General features: G+C 29.2%; 2 protein-coding genes across 5 annotated transcripts; one reads left to right on the top strand and one right to left on the bottom strand.

Moving 5' to 3' along the window:
* The first annotated feature begins 2,949 nt into the window (after window positions 1-2,949).
* Window positions 2,950-6,982, top strand: LOC100793120 (type IV inositol polyphosphate 5-phosphatase 9). 4 transcript variants are annotated; one of them, XM_041018060.1, is made up of 7 exons: window positions 2,950-3,647; window positions 3,840-3,968; window positions 4,085-4,427; window positions 4,826-5,010; window positions 5,907-6,015; window positions 6,137-6,291; window positions 6,396-6,982. In XM_041018060.1, the coding sequence occupies exons 1-7, from the start codon at window positions 3,484-3,486 to the stop codon at window positions 6,640-6,642; spliced, it is 1,332 nt and encodes a 443-aa protein (XP_040873994.1). In that variant the 5' UTR covers window positions 2,950-3,483; the 3' UTR covers window positions 6,643-6,982. The 4 variants fall into 4 exon arrangements, with proteins under 4 accessions (XP_040873994.1, XP_003532688.1, XP_040873996.1 ...); XM_003532640.5 differs by having other exon boundaries at window positions 2,957-3,647; window positions 3,840-3,947; XM_041018062.1 differs by having other exon boundaries at window positions 3,610-3,752; window positions 3,840-3,947.
* A 7,027-nt stretch (window positions 6,983-14,009) lies between these two features.
* Window positions 14,010-16,095, bottom strand: LOC100792589 (receptor-like protein kinase FERONIA). Its single transcript, XM_003532639.5, has 2 exons — window positions 15,378-16,095; window positions 14,010-15,031 (listed from the first exon to the last, which is right to left on the bottom strand). The coding sequence occupies exons 1-2, from the start codon at window positions 15,752-15,754 to the stop codon at window positions 14,194-14,196; spliced, it is 1,215 nt and encodes a 404-aa protein (XP_003532687.1). The 5' UTR covers window positions 15,755-16,095; the 3' UTR covers window positions 14,010-14,193.
* Between the last annotated feature and the right edge of the window lie 3,651 nt (window positions 16,096-19,746).

Raw genomic sequence — 19,746 nt, 5'->3', positions numbered from 1 at the left:
ATTGGGTCAGGTCCGATGGACTGACCCGACCCAATCCGTTCTACAAAAAAGTTAAGCTAGACTGAAATTTGAAATCCGTAAATCATTTAGGCATGTCCTGTTTAGCCTGTAAGCCCGACGGGCCAGGACGGCCAGCCCGTGGGCTAGTGCTTTTTTATATAAAAAAATAGATGATTGGACATTGAATAGTCTTGAGTTTATGTTTATGATTATTATTATTGAGTTTGAGTTATTGGACAATTATTGGATAATTATTTTGTATTGTGGACTTTTAGTTTATCTTTATGATGTATAAATTAGAATAATTTAGTTAAAGTTTGTATATATAAATATTTTTTTAATTTGTGTAAAAATCTTAAATACAAGATGAAGTTTTGAAATGGAGGGATTAGAGGCACAAAAAGGTGATAAGGTCATCTAGATTTTAAATATTCAAGTTTGTGATATGTTTTATTCTTTTATTGTTTACTACTAGTATATTATTTTTTTTAATTATAAAAAATTATAAAGAGACAAGAGTTAGATTCAAAATTGATGTTATCAACGATAAAGAACAATACAAAATCTGAAAAAAATAAATAAATTGACGGGCTGGTGAATGACCCGCATGCCAACTTGAAACGGGCCGAACTAGGAAAGATAACCTATTTTGCTTAGCAGGACAGGCCGGACTGGCCCATTTTATAGCGAACCAAAAGCGGGCCAGACCAGCCCGTATTGACAACCTTATTTTTACATTGATAATATATGTCTTAAACTTAATAATTAATATCGCATGAGTTAATTATTAATGTTTAAATTTCATCCATAAAAAACTTTGCAATATTTTTTTCAAAATTGGTAAAACTCAAATCCATAATATCTTCTAAAAAAAAACTCTGAATTCATACTCTTCTAAACCAAATTAAACCCACGTATCTATTACCAAAAAATAAAAAATTAAATCCGTATATTACTCATCTTTACTGTCTTGGATGAAGGATCTAAAATATTATGAATTTCTATTTAAAAGATCAAATTGAGAAGCTGCACAAGAGAGTTTTTATGAATTAGTTAATGATTACTTAATGAAGAACCAATTTTAATTTATGAAATATTTTATTTTATTTTTCTTCTTTATTTTTATTGTAAGTGTCTATGATATTATTTTTTCCCTTAATTTTTTTCTAGAGAACAATACTTAGATACAACCGACTTGTAATTCCTAGCTATCAAATAGGAGCCTGTATATAAACTAGTTTGAATCAAAATAATTTTTTAATAGAACTAGTTTAGTTAAATAAAATCAAATTGATTTTTCAAACTAGTTCGAACCAGTTCCGTTCACTTAATAATCAAATTATTATTTTTTTTCAAAAATCAGAATCATGTTTTTAAAGAAGAAAAAAAGTTTGTAAACTAATTTGAAATCTTTTCGATTCTTAAAATCGATTTAAAATTAATTGGACTCCCAAACCAATTTTTAAAATCAGTTTAGGTTCAATTTGATATTAAAAATTGATGATTAAATTTGATTTAAAAAACTGGACAATTTAAATTAATTTAAAATCAATTCAATTTGATTTTTTCTTTGAACTGTTTTTACACACCTCTCCGGACGAATATTCTCGAAGGAATTTAGTTGTAGGAGAGAAGACGTTAGAGACAAGAACCCAAGAGATGGAAAGCTCATGACGAAATTGGGAAATATCCTATAAAATAGTTACACGACCCTTACCAAGACATATTCCCTTGTAACTTGATTTTGCTGGCACCATCATCTCTATCATTTGATGTAACCAAGCTAAAAATCTACTACAACTAGTTACTTTTCCATAATTATCACATTTTCGGACGTTTACTATATGTAATTTCAAATACTTTTACTGTTTTACATAAGAGAAATAATTTCTACAAAAATGTTCGATAAAATAAGAAGAACGTGTATTAATAATTTCTACATAAGAAAGAAAGAAATATATCAGATATAATAAGTGATGCAACAAAGATGGATAAAAAAAAATACATAAATACCATTCTATAAATTTATTATATAAATAACATTAGTATTGTTGAGACTTGAAAGTAAATTCATCCTTTCCTTAAGAAAGACACCATAGTGTGAAATATTTTAATGTACGATTGGATAATGTACTATTGGATTACAGTTTGCAAAGTTAAGTTCAAACATAATCTAACTTTTTAACTTAAATTTAGATAAAAGTAAGTTGAATATAACTTGCTGTATGTTTGAATACTTTATTGTAAAAGTGTTTTTGTCAAAATGAAATCTTACCTGTCTAACTAATCCAATGAACATTGATTGATGGAGAAATATCAGTACTCCCTTCGATGTAACTTCAATGGTCGTTTAGAGACCCAAACGAAAAAACAAACCCAGTGTTAATTATTGGCATCTCCTTCAATTAACATGAAGATGTACTCAAATCTCAAATATAATTCTTAATTGAGTGGTAATAACCACTGGAATCTGCAGAATATCTCGTTTAGTTGGGCAAATCCCTCAAAAGCGATGTATTTTTTAATGCAAACAATACATGCCACAAGAACGTTTATACATAATTTTACTAAACAAATAGTAATACAAAACTTTATTATAACGTGATTTGTCACTTTTTGCTTCAGAAAAATACCTGTCCAAAATATTAAAACAATAACATGATTAAGTTGCCAATAACTCTTCAGTGAATCATATATAACATGATGAAAACTGACAGATATTTAGTTCCATGATAAAGAGTTGAAGTCAAATTTCTCCGTTAATGTGATTTGGACGGGTTTTCAAACACACTCAGAGTCCGTTTATATAGAAGTCCTTCTTCCACACCCCACCCCCCTCCCCAAAGAAAAGAAAAAGATGGAAAAAACAAGTCACATATTTTATTCTTATCTCAGCCAAAAACTTGACTACCTGTGGATGGGGCAATAATAACTAGCTATTCATCACATTTCCTAGCTACTTGCCTATTTTGTTATGGACCACATTCCCACTTGCACCCATCTTCAACAATTTAAATTTGCAAATAAACATTAAGATATCCTTTAAAATCTACTCAACAAACAGAAGAATTCAAACCTGAAAGAAGGGTAGACCCCTGTTTTGTACTAGCTTTCTCTATCTATCTCTCCTACTGGGGCAATGTTCCTGTATGTGTATGTATGTATATATATATGATGATGATCAATGCAGCCAAAGGTGCATCATCTTCTACGTCACATGAAAGCCCTTCCTACCTCTTCTAGCTGCACAAGCCTTTCTCTTTCCCAGAATGATTTTTTTCCATTTCTTGTTATTAATTATTACTCCTTTTGGACTTTCTATATAATGCTTTTCTATATATGTTTCCAATAATACCACATTACTGTGCCAGGAAAAGAAGCCAGCAGTGAGCACCTATAGTACTCTCACCTTCTCTCAATCATTTTTCATTCATTTGTCAACTTTTATAGACCTCGATTAGTGTATGCAAATTTCTTTAGGACATGTGGCCTACATTAGTGGCTAATAAGATATTCAAGAAGAGACTTGGAAGCAGCAATTTTATAGCGGATTATCCTAGTTATAAAGAACCCTTGCTGGGTATTGTAGACATTGATCAGAACTCAAAAACCATTCTTAATGATCACAAGGACTCACACAAATACAAGTAAGAACACAAATATCCTCTTCTTTATGTATCATTATATATATAAAAAGTTGTAGATGGCTGAAGTATGTGCCTGATCATTGATCAAGTTCAATTCTATTCTGGGTTGGTTCTGCTTCTATGGTTTTGTTCTTCTCTATATTTTTTTTTCTTTGAATTTTTCTGATATTATGTTTTTCACTTCTTGTTAAGGGTATTTGTTAGTACATGGAACGTAGGTGGGATTGCACCGGATGAAGATTTGAATATAGATGATTTGTTGGAGACATGCAACAACTCTTGTGACATCTATATACTAGGGTATTGTCAGAACTACTTCAGGTTTTCTAGCATAGGAAAACAAGTTTTGAAATGTGAATAAATTAGAAACTGAATAAGCTATGATCTGACAATAATTATTCTTTTTATATGTTTATTTTTACTGTTTCCCTATCCAGGTTTCAAGAAATAGTGCCTCTAAAAGCATCAAATGTATTGGGGTCCGAAAACAATGAGATTTCTATGAAATGGAATTCCATAATCAGGGAAGCCTTGAACAAGAAAATAACACATCAAAGGGACAAAGATGCTAAAAAACAGGAGCTAAAGAATAATTTTCCCAATAAGAAAGAAAATCCAGCTAAGTGCTGTGATGCCCCACATGATTTCCAATGTATCATTAGCAAGCAAATGGTTGGATTATTCATATCTGTGTGGATTAGAAGAGATCTTTGTCCATTCATTCGGCATCCAAGCGTGTCATGTGTAGGTTGTGGGATAATGGGCTGCTTAGGAAACAAGGTGACCTAACAAACCCCACTCAATTGATCATGTTACTTTTGCACCTGATCGAATATACGTATTTGTTTTGTTCTATACTCTCATACAAATCATTACTGTCAACATCAGCCATGTTAAATAAAAGTTTATCACACAAGAGTTTATTCATAAGCTTCATTCTTTTTTGATATGTTCATAAGCTTCATTATTTTGTTATTGAAATAAGCTGAAAAATCCTTATGGAAAAGTCATAAAAAAACTATTATGAGTCCAAATAAATTATTTATAAACTCTTCTCTGAGTGTCCTAATTAGTGTTTAATAGTCAATACTCAATAGTCTAAATATAATCACATAAGCATTGGTTATCTAAAAATCCTAATTGGGTTAATTTTGGTCACAACTCCAATTAATTTGCAGGGTTCTATATCAGTGAGATTTCAGTTACATGAAACCAGCTTCTGCTTTGTGTGCAGCCATCTAGCTTCAGGGGGCAGAGAAGGGGATGAGAAGCACAGGAACTCTAATGTTGCTGAAATTTTTTCTCGGACAAGTTTTCCTAGAGGCCCTTTGCTTGATTTGCCTAGAACCATTCTTGATCATGAGTAAGTGAAGTTTGAACCGTCCAAACTTATTCTTTATAATTTTTGCCCCCTTGCTTTTTGTTTAATAGTTATGATCCTTTCCCAAAAAAATCATGCAAACAAGGTGCAAATATTAAATACATTATGTTTCGTTTGGTTTGTTGGTTCTTGAAATAAATAATTTGCTTAATGAAATGAAGATGCATCATTAATGATCATCTCCGGCTTTGAATTTGTCCAATAGAAATCACGCCACCCAAAACCTTAATATATTATTCTTTGCTGGTTTAACGTTTTAAACTGAACTAGACTTAGAAAGTTAATTAACTTTGAGAATTTGTGAAGAAATTGTCCTGCTATAAATATAGAGGTTTCGTGAATAAACAAAAACTTGTCAAAAAAGCCAAACAGAAAATACACGGTAAAGAGATATATTTACACTAATAACCGTTTTCAGTTAAAGAAATACTCCCTCCTTTTCTTTTCATCTGTTCATTTAGATAATAAATTTTTTTATTTCTATTTATCTATTCATTTAAAAATTTAATTAACTTAATATTAATTACTGGATTTTCATATTACATCTTTATCTATATTTAATTTTTAAATACTTTACATACACACTTGAGATAAATGAGACAAAAAAAACAGAGATTGGATAAGTTAAAACTAATTTTAATACTCCATTGAAAAAGATATTATTACATTCTTTAATCTATATTATTCTCTTGAGTTGAAAGATATTAAAAACAAAGTAGTATATTCAAATGACAATAACAATTAATCTCATATTGATCATTGAACCATCAAATTAATGAAATATACTATCTCCCAACTTGCATATAATTGGTTGTACTTCGAATGATATACATCTCGTATTATTTTAGGCACCTAATCACTCCTGGTATTGTGTACAGTCATGTAATATTGCTTGGAGATCTAAATTACAGAATTTCTCTACCAGAAGAAACCACACGCTTGCTTGTTGAAAAAAGAGACTGGGATTCTTTATTAGCAAATGATCAGGTATATATAATTGGAGATTCAAAAGTCTTGTTGAATTAATCCTTTAAAAAAAATCTTTGAATTTGTTTTTATCATATTTATCTCTAAGAATCTAACTTAATTATATTCAATGAACACGAAGCTAATAATGGAGCTAATGAGTGGAAACATGTTAAGAGGATGGCACGAAGGAGCAATTAAATTTGCACCTACCTACAAATATTGTCCAAATTCAGACATTTACTATGGATGCTGCTATCATGGCAAAAAGGCAGAAAAGAGAAGAGCACCAGCATGGTAAGAGATAATATAAATTCCATAATTAACTATGGTCACGTTCAACACATTTACATTTTACTATTACATAATTATTATTAAATTCGTGTTGGTTCTTAATTTAGGTGTGATCGAATAGTATGGTGCGGTGAGGGTCTAAAGCAACTTCAGTACACTACAATTGAATCAAAACTATCAGATCATAGGCCTGTTAAGGCAATGTTTATAGCAGAAGTCAGGGTTTTACCAGAGCTGATGAAAAACTTGCAAAGCTTGTTCCTATCAGAAAGATACGAGCAAATTAAAACTCCCTTTGAAGTTTCCACCACTGAAGATTTTGTAAATAGAAAACGATCAAGCTTCCGGTTGTGAATTTTTTGTGTGATTCAAGCTAGGCTTTAAATTGTGATTGTGATTAATGTTGCAATTTTATCACAATCTTTTGTGGAGAAAAATTTGCATAAAATGTGATTGATGTGACCGTTATTACAATCAGGGACTTCAACAACCGTGACATTGTCATCACTGTTGTGGTTGCACATGGTTTTTTTCTATAAAAAAAAAACTGTGATATATGTACATAAATGTTTAATTTTACATTTGAAAAAAAAAACTAGAAATTCAGAGGAAGGAAACTGAGAAACTTCCAGGAGATGACATATTATATGTTTTTGTTGCTGATTAGTATACAGTGAAGTTGGTTGTTGTTGAATTATTAACTAGTATTTATGTTATGTGACAGAACATGGAAATATGTCAAATCCTATTGGGGGGAAAAAACTACAATCCAAATTAATAAATAAAACTTTTTTGTAGATTGCTACCTAAGAACCAATTAAATTATAGAACAACTAGGCATCCAAAATGGCAAAATAAATTATATATGGCAATTATTGAGCTAGTTAAGGCCCTCAATATTGTTATCTTTGGTAGGAAGTGGGAACATCACCTCTTATCCTCTGTGCATGAAAGAGCATAGTTAGATAGTTTTTGTATTGATATGGGTAGAAGATATCATTTTATATATACAACTATGGAGAAGAAATGAGCTAAGTGGTGCTTTTCTGGTCAATGGTATATTAATGCGTGCACTCGCTGAGGGCAAAAAAGAAAGAGTTGTGAATTTGAGTTGTGTAATCCAACATTCCAACTCCATCTAAAAGGGATCTTGAATCGTATCCTCACTAGTCCTTAAGATGCTCGTCAAGAGAGTATACAGAGCCATCTTCACGAAGCACTTCAAATGTTTCACTTCCGCTGTATTTTTTCACGGATTGAGGTTACAAAATCAAATTTGGTGGTCTTTTTCAGAAGAATTTCAGTTTTATTATTTATTTAAAAGGAGGTATTTCTTATTTAGCACCCACTTAATCCCTCCCATCAGGTTGGTCCATTTTAAAGTAATGTAATACCTCTACTTATAATTTTATATCCAAGCTGAGATCAAATTCCAGATTTTAATTAAAGGACTCGAGTGTTCAATTACTTGTGCTAACAAATTTTGGTTGATGTCTTATATTATTTTAAAATTTATTTCTTTAAAAATTATGTATTGATAATAAAGTTTAAAGGATGTATTGGATTAAGATTTTTAAAAATTATTTTAACATAAAAAAATCTTGTAGATTTTAAAGATTATGTAGGAATATTATGATTTATCAAATTTTTTTACAAGATTTTTATGATATCTTAAATTTTAATGAATTTATATCATAAGAATTTAAATTATTTTAAAGAACTTTATAGCTTTATAAGATTTGAAAGGATTCAATGAATTTTTAAAAACACATTCAAAATTACAAGAATTGGTGAAAAAATAATAAAAAATGATGAGATTTGGATAAAAAAAGTAAAACCAATATAATTTTTTTAATCTTTTAATAGTTATATTGATTCTACTTTTATGTCCTCCTATATTAATATTTCTTGCAATAGCATCTTCTTATTTTCACTTTTTGATTTGAACAATACATTTAAAATCATACGATGGTTTTATTATTTTTTTTAATTGCTACAATTATTTCATGATAAATCTAATGACATGTTTAAATGTAGTACAATAGTAAGCATATACTAAAAGAGTGTAGTAATGGTAAAAAATTGATAGGAGGATTACCAAGTTATGTGAATGACGAAATTAAGGATGACAGTTACAAAAAACATTACATTAAGCCGGTGATTGACGTAATTAATATAAACTAGGGGTGTCAAAATGGGTCAACCTGGGCCACACGGGTTAAGACTTAAACGAGCTGAGTCAATCCAATTCACTCTTAAATGATCCACGAAAATATCAATATGGTCTGGCCTACTGCAAGCTAGTAGGTTAGGTGGGTTGGCTCGCCAAATTTTTTATAATAAAAAAATTCATAAATAAAATTTTAAAAAATTAAAAAAATATTTTTTCTGTTTTTTTAGGTGACATTTTTTTCAACCAAAGACATTCCAATACAAATAATAAACAAATGTCTTAAATAATCATTTAAGCATATAATATAATCATAAAAATAATCATTCAAATCAAATGTCTCAATTCTCAAATACATAAAATACCATTCAAAAGTCTTAAAACCCTAGAGCCTTATATCCAAACATTAGTCTTAATCATAGTTCAACAACATTATAATACCAAATTGTCAAGACAACATACACAATCTATTATTAATTTATTGGTTATTACTTGGGTGGGTTTAACGGGCTAACCTGTTTTAAATCCACCTACCTTGTGGGTTAAGTGAGTTGGGTTCATTTTCTCTAAGCAAAACTTATATTTTTTTTTTTGCCCAATCCGATTGGACTCGTGGTGACCTGGGTTGACTCATCGGATTTTGGCTCGCTTTGACACATCCTAGAACGAGAAAAACATGATTAGTTTAGCACATAAGACAAACATTAATTTAATTTTAAAAACGAGGGAAAAAGTGCAAATGGAAGGAGTATATTTGACATTTTTTCCCAAAAGAATAGGAGAAATATATGGCACACACATCTTGAAGAATATTAAAAAGAGAAAAGGGTATATGTGATGAGAGAAAAGAAAGTCTCGTACCAATAAAAAAAAGAAATAAAAAGTTTAACAAAATTTCAAGGGTTTTAGTGAGATTATTTAATAGATATTTTATACTAAAAAATATGATGAAATCCATCAAGATCCTTCTTTTAAAAAATCTATCAAAATTCATATATTTTTTAATATTAAAAGACTTTTTATAAATTATAAAAAAATCTTAATTAAATATCACAAGACTTATTTATATTATTTAAAAATCTTAATTGAATATCATAAGATTTTTTTTAAAAAAAAAATCTTTTAAAATCATTTGTAATCCTAATCCAATACACCCATTTATTCATTTAATTCTTCCAAAAAAAAACTTTTTCATTTGATAAATAATATTATACTGATACTGATATCATTTGATTTTAAATTTATATATATATATATATATATATATGAGGGCGAGCCCTGGTGCAGCGGTAAAGTTGTGCCTTGGTGACTTGTTGATCATGGGTTTGAATCCGGAAACAGCCTCTTTGCATATGCAAGAGCGAAGAGCCTCTCGGCAATGTGGTACGAAATTATATATATATATATATATTTGAAGTATATTTTATAATATATACTTTAGTTTTAGTTTTATTTTTTAATTTAATAATTTAACTATCCACAGTGTTGTTAAAATTGATATTTTATATTTACAAATAGGTTAATTCAATCTCATAGATTTAATATCAATGATTAAGAAAGATAATAATTATATTTTTACTAGCCTAAAAAGTTTATATATAGATTAATGACGTATGGAAAATATAAATTAATTACCCTATTAAAATTTTATAAACAACCTTTATTCCTCTTTTTAATTTATTTTATTTTTTTGCCGGGACTCCATCCTTTCATAATTTATTTAAAAGGAAAAAAGTTTTTAAAAAATAATAATCAATTGATACTTTGAAAGAGATAGAAAGAGAAGAGAGGAAAATATTGATATAATAGATGATGAAATATGATAATAGAAAGAAAAATATAAAAAAAAATAAGATTATTAATATAGTATTTAATATTTACGGGTGTTGAAATATAAGGACTTTATTTAAAATCGTAAAATTCTAGCTTGCATTAGTAAAAAAAAAAAAAAAAAAGAGAGAGAGAGAAGAAGAAGAAATCATTAGTAATTGATGAAGCGTTTAAGAAATGTTGAAATGGAGTCCATGGATGTTGGAGTGTGTTTAAGAATTGGGCTAGGCCTGGGCCTTTACCTAAAGTTTCTTAGAAATTGTTACGATTAAAGAACAACTTCGGTTTCTTGTTTATGCAATGTGCTTCATCAAATATGAAAATTTCAAACATTTGGGAGAAAGTCTGATATTACTGTATCAAATTATAGAATTTTTTTATTAAAAACAATCACTTTTTTATTAGTTTAAAAAAATGAGAAACGATTATTTCTCTTAAAGTAAACTCATTCAAACATGTTATAAGTCGCGTCATTACACGCATAATTTAGAATAGGCAAGTGTTTGGGGTACCTAGTATTTTTATTGGTACATCCAACAGTTTTTTAAAATACCGAAAATACTCTTATGGGTATTTTTTGGTTATAAATAACATATTAATTTTTGTCATTTTTGCAACATCTTTTTATTTTTGCAACATTTTTTTAAAAATATCGCATTCCCTTAGTGTAATTTGTTTCTGTTAACATCTTTTTGTGAGCGTTTGTTGTTGTCGATAGTGTACGTGCGTTGTTTATGAATATACGATAAAATTCGATGATTTTTCATCGTCAGAGAATAAGATGTGCATATTTTTTTTCAAAACATGAATTTCCAATATGTATATTTTGAAATTTTTTAAAAATTATAATTTATGTAGAATTTTTTTATACATTTAATTTATTTACAAAATTTGATATTTAAATGAATATTGTATTTAGATATTTATTATAGTAATTAATAGTTAAAAAATTTGGTATTTAATTGAGTGATGTATTTGGATGTTTATTATCGTGATTGAAAATTAAACAAATATAGTATTTGATTAAATGATGTAGTTAGATGTTTATTACAACAATTGATAATTAAATAAATTTTATATTTAATTGAAGGATGTATTTAAATGTTTATTACAGTGATTGAAAATTAAACAAATTTGGTATTTAATTGAATGATGTGTTTAGATGTTTTTATATATACATATATATATATATATATATATATAAATACTATTAGATAAAAATTAACTATAATAAGATAAAAAAAATACATTAATAGATTTATGTTAATAATGTATTTTTTTTACATCTGTAAATTTTTATTAAACCTATAATTTTTATTTAGAATTTATATATGTAAATAAATTAATTATTAAATAAAAATTAATTATCATAAAATTTATTACATAAAATTACATGTGCATTAAATATACATTAGAAATTTTAATGTTATATATAACAATATTAATTATTTTATAATATAATTGATCTATTAACTCAATTGATTAAAGTATCGTGTTAATAATATAAAAGTCACAAGCTCAATTCTTAATACGGATTGATAATCTGTATAAGACTTAAGAATTGTCGATCCATATCAATTTTATGAAAGGATAAAACTAGAATTTCATATATTATATTAAGTATTCCAGTAAAAATGTTAGATGTTTAAAGTAATTTCTTTTAGAACATTGTTACTTGGTTCTCTATTTTTTTTTCTTCTTAAACTCTGTACACACTGACTTTGCACCAACATAAATTATTTAAGGGATTGATCTTTATTTTAGGAAAAACCGATTGGATAAATTATAAGTCGTGACTAGATTACTATATACAAGTGGATTTCTTATTTTGGGATGTTCAAGTTGTTCAACAGGAGGAAAATATTTTTTAGGCGAAGATTCCAACGACTTACATATTATTTTTATTGACTTTAATAAAAATTACTTGAACACAGTAATGTAATCATGACTTACATTTGGTTTTTACGGAAATTGATGAAAAAGTATTGAAATAAAGAAATAAACTTACATTTGATTTTTATTCACTTTAAATTTTTTTATGATTGAGTGTCAAGAGAAGTATTATGGTGAACTTTAGAAAAGAAAATTATTCACGTGGTCTATATTTGGGGTATACAAGACATGAATAAGCAATAACTACTTGTGTGAAAACACTAAGAGGGGAAATTAAAAAATTTTCTACAGGAATATGATTACACAAAAGCTTAGCCTTAACTCCTTAATTACTTGTTTAATTTGATCACGGATAGCTTTACTAACAACATGCAAAAGTTACTTAATGTATGTTTTCACCAATAATATAGTTTTGGTTAAGGAATCAAGAGAAGTGGTTACATGTGCATTAAATGTTGTGGGATAAGCGGGTCATTTCATCAGATTAACGAGTTAGAAGGGATGGGTTGATAAATTGAATCATCTTACTTCCCCTGCCATTTTTGACAAGTTAGGTGGGATAAACCGACTTTGTCACTCCTATCTATGACCAGAGAATATTCATCAAATTCAAAGGTAAGTTTTATTATATTATTATATGTTTAATTACATTTTATGGCAGTAAATGTTGTACTTTGATGAGAAAAATATAGGAAAAATATTAACTATTAATTAATTTCTTGTTAATACCACTCATTTTATTTTAGGGAATAAAATATTTTTTGTTCTTCTAAAATTTTTGAAGTTCGATTTTAATCCCTCTAAATAATTTTATTCATTCTTTGTTCCTCTAATTTTAAAATACATCAATTTTGTCCTATAGTATTATTTAAACCTTTTTTTCTCCTCTATAAACCACTTTAAAGAGAATTCATTAAATGAGAATTAAATCTTATAATTTTTTATTATTGGAAAAAATTAATTAGAAATAAAAGCTGTGTTAGAAATTTCATGTATTGCTATCATTTTTCATCTAAATATTATCTGTTATGTATGCTCATGCCAAATTATTATGCACAATACAAAAGTCATTGCCCTAAAAATAGATGGTCGTCCTAGATTACACGAATCTTATTAAATCTTTGCATGATATGCAATAAAGTATTATTAGTTTATTTTTGTAAATTGAAATACTTAAATACATGTCATGTTAAGATGTATTAAAACTAAAAGACACCTGAACGTCTACCACTTAATAATTTCATCATTCCCATACACAAATTCATGTATAGTATTTCCATCATTTAATTCCTTTCTATATCTGGATAAAATATTCTCTATATAATTACTTTGATATTTCCCCCTCTCACATAACCCCACACCAGGTAGGTAGCTCTTTTTTTCTTTAATAATTATACCCCTTTATGAGATTGAAGATAAAAAGATGTTAAACTCCACGCTAAAGGACAGCAAAAGATCCTTAGGATACGAGAAGCTCTAATCTTTATCTAAAAATCAACGTACAATGGCCCCATTTTCAACTTTTCGGATACTTTACCATTGAATTAAACGCACGCAAAAATCTTGGAATCTCCCATTTTTTTACTCCCAAAGCCATAACCAAGGAAAGACGAGGCACTTAATTTCTTTTATACTTTTTTTAGGTGACACTATTGATTACACTTCTTTCTAGCACAAACTTTTTTTTAATATATATTGCAAGCTAGTCGTGGCATTTTTATTTTTTAATACACAAAAATGAAGGGTCCCACTATCAACTTTAAGATACTTTACCATAAATTAAACAACAGTCTTAGACTCTTTGTCTCAAATACATACAATAACCTTATTAATCATGAGTGAAGTTAGTAAAAATTTCACACTTATAAGTTACAACATAATAGTAGTAATAAGTAAAAAAAAAAAAAAACATTTAACCCAGAAGTCTTTTTTATTTCTCCGTGACCTAGACACAAGCATCTATAGCAGCAGTAGACATTTCAATTATTGTGACATAATGAGAACAGAAGTAATTAACGTGGTCTTTGATTTCGAAGCTCAGGGAACATCCCATGCACCAATGCTTGTTCCTCTTCACTGCATGTTGTCGTAGCCATGCTGGTGCTGCTAGACGCGTTCATCGATAACACTTTCCCAAATTTGTCGTTAAAGTCACCATGGTGATCCTCAATTTTGGTCAACCCTATTTCCCCTTTATTTTTTTTATAACGTTGTTGTAAATTTAATGCATACTCCAACCCTTCCACAACATCGCTCATCATGGGCCGTTGCTTCCCCTGATCATTCAAACAACTCAACGCAATCTCCAGAAACTTCTTCAAACACTTTGGGTCTATGGTACCCTTCAGAGCCGGATCCACCGTCTGATCAACATTCCCATCATGATAGCAATTCCTGAACCATGTCACCAAGAACTGCTTGTGCTTGTCCACCTTAGTCTCGATGGGGGACCTCCCACACAATACCTCCAGCAAAACGACGCCGAACGAATACACGTCGGATTTCTGAGTCAACCAAAGACTCATGTAGTACTCCGGGTCCAAATACCCGAAACTACCCTTCACGTCCGTCGTCACGTGGGACGCGTTGGGCCCCACCTTCGACAACCCAAAATCCGACACTTTTGCCACCCAATCCTTGTCCAGCAGGATGTTCGTGCTCTTCACGTCGCGGTGTATCACGCTCTGCTTGTCCACGCCCGCGTGGAGGAAGTGAAGCCCACGCGCCGCCTCAAGACATATGTTCAGCCTCCTCTCCCACGACAGCTCCGAACCGTACAAGTGGTCGCGTAGGGTCCCACGCGCCATGAAATCGTAGACGAGGATCATTTCTCCGCCATCGTTGCAGTACCTGTTGATAGATATGTATGATGTCTTTAGTTTTTTTTAAAAAAAATAATTTAATTTATCTCTTAAAAATATATTATTTGTTTCAAATGTGACATTGTTTACAATTAAAAAATCATGGGAAATGTTAGGGATTTCTGATACTGGGTTAAAATTTATTAAAAATTATTAATTTGATAGATTTTAACTTTTGCTTATAAACTAAGAGAAAGAATGATTTAATAAGAAATAAAATATATAAAAATGATGATTTAAAATAAATTCTAACGAATTTATGTAATCATGCAGAGAGTTGAGGGTGTGAGAAAGAGGATTGTTATTATTTCTGAAAAAAACCATATGAGTAGTACCCGATGAGTGAGACCAAGTGCGCGTGGCGGAAGCGCGAGAGCATCTTGATCTCCGTCTGGAACTCGTTCGCGCCCTGGTCCGAACCCGGTTTGAGGCGCTTGATGGCCACGGGTTTGTGACACGTGCGGACGTGGCCTTTGTACACGTCCCCGAAGCCTCCTTTGCCCACGATTAAACCCTCGTCGAAGTTGTTGGTGGCGGCTCTTATCTCCGTCAAAGAAAAGTTGCGGCAGCGCGTGCTCGAAGGTTCAGGGTTGCTGCTATCTTCCGCAGCGGAACCTCTTCTTACGTATCGGAAGATTAAGTATCCGATGATGAATGATAATAATAGAAACAACGATGCGGCCACAGCGGAGGCTATTATTAGAATTTTCATGCTTTTGTTGTTTGGTGTTTTGGGTGATGTTGGAGGTTGTGAGGGATTGGAATTGCTTCCGAGGTTGTTGTTGCTGCTGCTTAAGATGATGTTGATGTAGTATTCTTTTGTGAATGTTCCTGCGGGTTTGGTGTTGTTAACGTTGTCTGCATGAAGTAAAGCTGTTGAATTTTTTTAAAAGGGTGTGATGATTAGTTTTGAGGGAGAAGAGTATGAAGAAGGGTATGAAGAAGGGTAGAAGCTTTGGACCATAGGTGCTATGTGCATTTGAGATGTTGCAGCAAAGGAGGCTTTGTTACTTTGAGGTTAATAGCAAATCAATGACTACCATATGTAGTACTATCTTATTTACTTCTCTTTAGCTTATTCTTTTAGGGGTGGTCTAACTGCCTCTGCTGATAAAAATGGGTTAAATAAATTCATCCTAGCTAATTCAATAAAATTATATAAACTTTTGTGCATAGAAAAATTTAAACAAATGGGTGTAATTTTATTGGGTCACATAACATAAAATTATTTAATTCTATTTTTAGTTTAAAATAGTTAGAAAATTCCTTTTTTAATATATATATATATATATATTATCCACAAAAATCAAATACACCTACAAGAAAATTTAAATAACTCATGAATTCCAACAACTAAGTTAAACTTTCTTCATGATTAGTTGAATTTTATTGAAAGTAACAAATGAGACACAATAAATAAAAAGTAGAGTTTACAAATATTTTAAATAAATTTCATCTAATAATTGATATTTCCTCTGTCCCATAAATGAATGACTGTAGTTTTATTTGAAAAAAAAATCTAAATTGATTGATATTTTTATTTTTCAATGAAATATTCAAACATTTATTTTAATTTTGTCATATAATAAATAATATTGTTTTGGAACACTTAATAAAACACTTATTGAATTAAGAGAGAACAATGATATTTTTGTAAAATTATCCCTTAATAAATGTTAATTTTCTTCTTGTTTTCTTTGTTCTCTTGGATATTTTTGGGATGAAAATAGTATGTAGTATGTACAAAATAGTATATTTATAAGCAAGGATGAAGCCAAAAGCGTAGTAGAGGGGGGCAATTTTTTCACAACTATTTATATATTTAACTTCTAGCACAGTAAATAATAAGTTTAAAAAAAAATATTTCTTATTTATTTTATATGTAAAATTAGACATATGATTCACTATTAAAAATTAAACAAATAATAACTCAAAAACTTATTTTTCTTATACATTTCCTTTATAAGTATTTTTTATTTTCTTTTTTCTTTTTCTCTCATCAATGCATAAAATGTCCCGGGGGAGAAGGGGGAGAAGGATCCTGCTTTCCGTCCCTTGGATCCATCCCTGTTTATAAGAGTCTATCATTGGCATTTCTGAAATACCTAGTTAAGGAAAAAAATATGTATTAATAGTCTTCAACTATATATACTATATATGGCTCCAAATAATTTTCAAATAACACAAATAAATTAAGTTTATTAACTCTTTCATAAATTAAAAAATTCGACTGAATTTCTCAAAAAAAAAAAAAAAAACTCAACTGCATGTTACATGAAAACTAACTAGGATCATGAATACCTTGTAGTACATGGACTATATATATACCTCCTAATCAAGGCTCCTTATTTTTCTTTTCTTTTTTCTTATCAGTTTTCTTTATTCAATTTCTTTCTCTTTTGGGGATCGAGCTGACAACCTAAGGCGTATCCAACAAAAATTTCCTATTACTTGACTCATTTTTCATTTTTTTTATTTCTATCTCATTTCATCAATTATATACATATGTAAAGGGAAATTAATCAATCATTTTCTGAAAATAATTATTGTGAAGAGTTTGGAGGTCTAGACACCTGAGGTGTATCCACCAAATATTTTCCTATCACTTGTTTCATTTTCCATTCCTATCTCATTTCACCAATTATATAAACATGTACAGGAAAAATCAATCCTTTTCTAAAAATAATTATTGAGAAGAATAATGTTTAGTCTTACGTCTCATTTGAAGATAAGAAAGATCGACCTTGAGATCAAAATCGAGGTATCTTTTATAAAAATAAAATCATGATCATCAACCTAATATTTAAGCAAATAATACATCATATATGAGGATTCTAATTTTTTTTGTCAACAAAAGTATAATGCTAGGGCCAAAAAATTTCTTCAAAATATTTGTCTATTCTTATATTTTTCTTCAATTAAATATTTAATTATAAATTTTTAACACTTATCTTCGATTTTTACTAATAAAAAATATATTTCGTAAACAAAGTTTACCAACAAAAGTAAAATATATGTAACGCGAAAAAAGTGCCAACAACTCTTTATCCTTTCTTATTTTGTCGTATGTCTATATTTGTTTTTTTTTCTTTCAAAATTAGCAACCATTTTAATTTAATTTTTAAATTTACATTTACTATAGAACATAATTTTAAAGAATATATATCATATAAAGTGGTCAAATATTAAAATTAAATCAAGGGTTAAGATATTATGCAGTTTTTTTAGAGGCCGGATGTTAATCCTTAATTTTATTTTTTGTTGAAAGAGGGGGGTTGGTCTTTATCTTTATTAAAGTAAGAAAAAAAGTTATAAAAGGGACAAGTACCACTTTAAGTTAACAGGCAATAAAAAAAAAATTGTACGTGGAAATTAACTGGAACACATGCAAAATAGCTTTTTGAAGAAAAAGTCGTGGGCAGGTGGCAAACATTATTTTGTCTTCAACTCTTAAAAGAAAGACAGGCACGACACAAACCGATTGAAAAGCATCCGATTAATTTATCAAATATATATAATTTTTAGAATTTAATTAAAATGTGTGATAAGTATAATTAGATACTTACACTGTGATTTTATTACATATTTTTATAATAAATTTTTTGTCTAGTAATTTTTCTTTAGTTATATTTGAAATAATTTTAAAATGATTAATAATATAATATTTTTACACTAATAATACATAAAAATTAAAATCAAATTTTATTCTTCTTCTAAATGTATTATTATTGACTTATTGTCGTTGTTCATTGATAAAATTATATTATCATTGTTACAAGAATCAAAATATATTAGAAAACAACCTAAACTATGTAGAATTAATTTACCTTCTATTTGGATCAGAAATTTCAAAATTTCAAGAATTTTGAAATGTCTAAAATTTGAATTGCTTTGATTTTAATTTTCTTCATTTTTTAAATATTTTGTTTGGATAAATCAATTCAAATTTCTTCCATTTTAAATTCTTTGTTTGGATAGGGCAATTTAATTTCCTCCATATGTAAAATTTCAATTTTATATTTTAAATAGATGAAATTTTAATATTAAACTTTATAGAAAATAAACACAATCTAATTTTAAAATATTAATTAAAAATTATTTTCAATTTTTAATAATTTATAAATACAAAATATTGATAATTTTAACTAGGCTTGTTTTGTTTGATAACAATCAGTGATGTTTTTAAACCGACATCAACCAAGACCATTTAAAATTCTAAAGAATTTAAATTCTGAGAATTTCAAATGCTTCAATTTAAATTCCTTTATTTTTAAAATTCTGTGTTTGGATACAACCTCTTTCTTTAACAATCATAGAATTACCACCAAATGACAACCACATATTTCAAACCAAAACCAATAAGTCAAACCCAAATTCTTCTCTCTCCCCTAATACTTCTCCTCTCTTCAGCTTTTGACCACTATCAATCGTGCAACCACATTCACTCTTCCTCCTCCACATTTGGAAAATTCCTTCGCCAGCACAGCAACGACTTGTCGTCCACGATCAACAAGGGGATCTCTACGCTGAAGCACTCCATCAACGACCAAAACGACTTCAAAAAGAACCAAAAAGACTACAACTGCGTGATGGAGTTCAACCTCTCGGCGCCAACGTACGGATTCGACGAGGCGGTGGAGGTGGAGGAGGCAGTGGTGGCGAAGGAGATTGGGAGGGTGGTTAGGGTTTTGAGGCAAAGGTTGC

Source organism: Glycine max, chromosome 8 (genome assembly GCF_000004515.6).
Source record: "Glycine max cultivar Williams 82 chromosome 8, Glycine_max_v4.0, whole genome shotgun sequence".
In the NCBI taxonomy this organism is placed as follows: Eukaryota; Viridiplantae; Streptophyta; class Magnoliopsida; order Fabales; family Fabaceae; genus Glycine; species Glycine max.
Note: the sequence above shows the minus strand (reverse complement) of the source record. Positions and strands in the feature narration are given on the sequence as shown.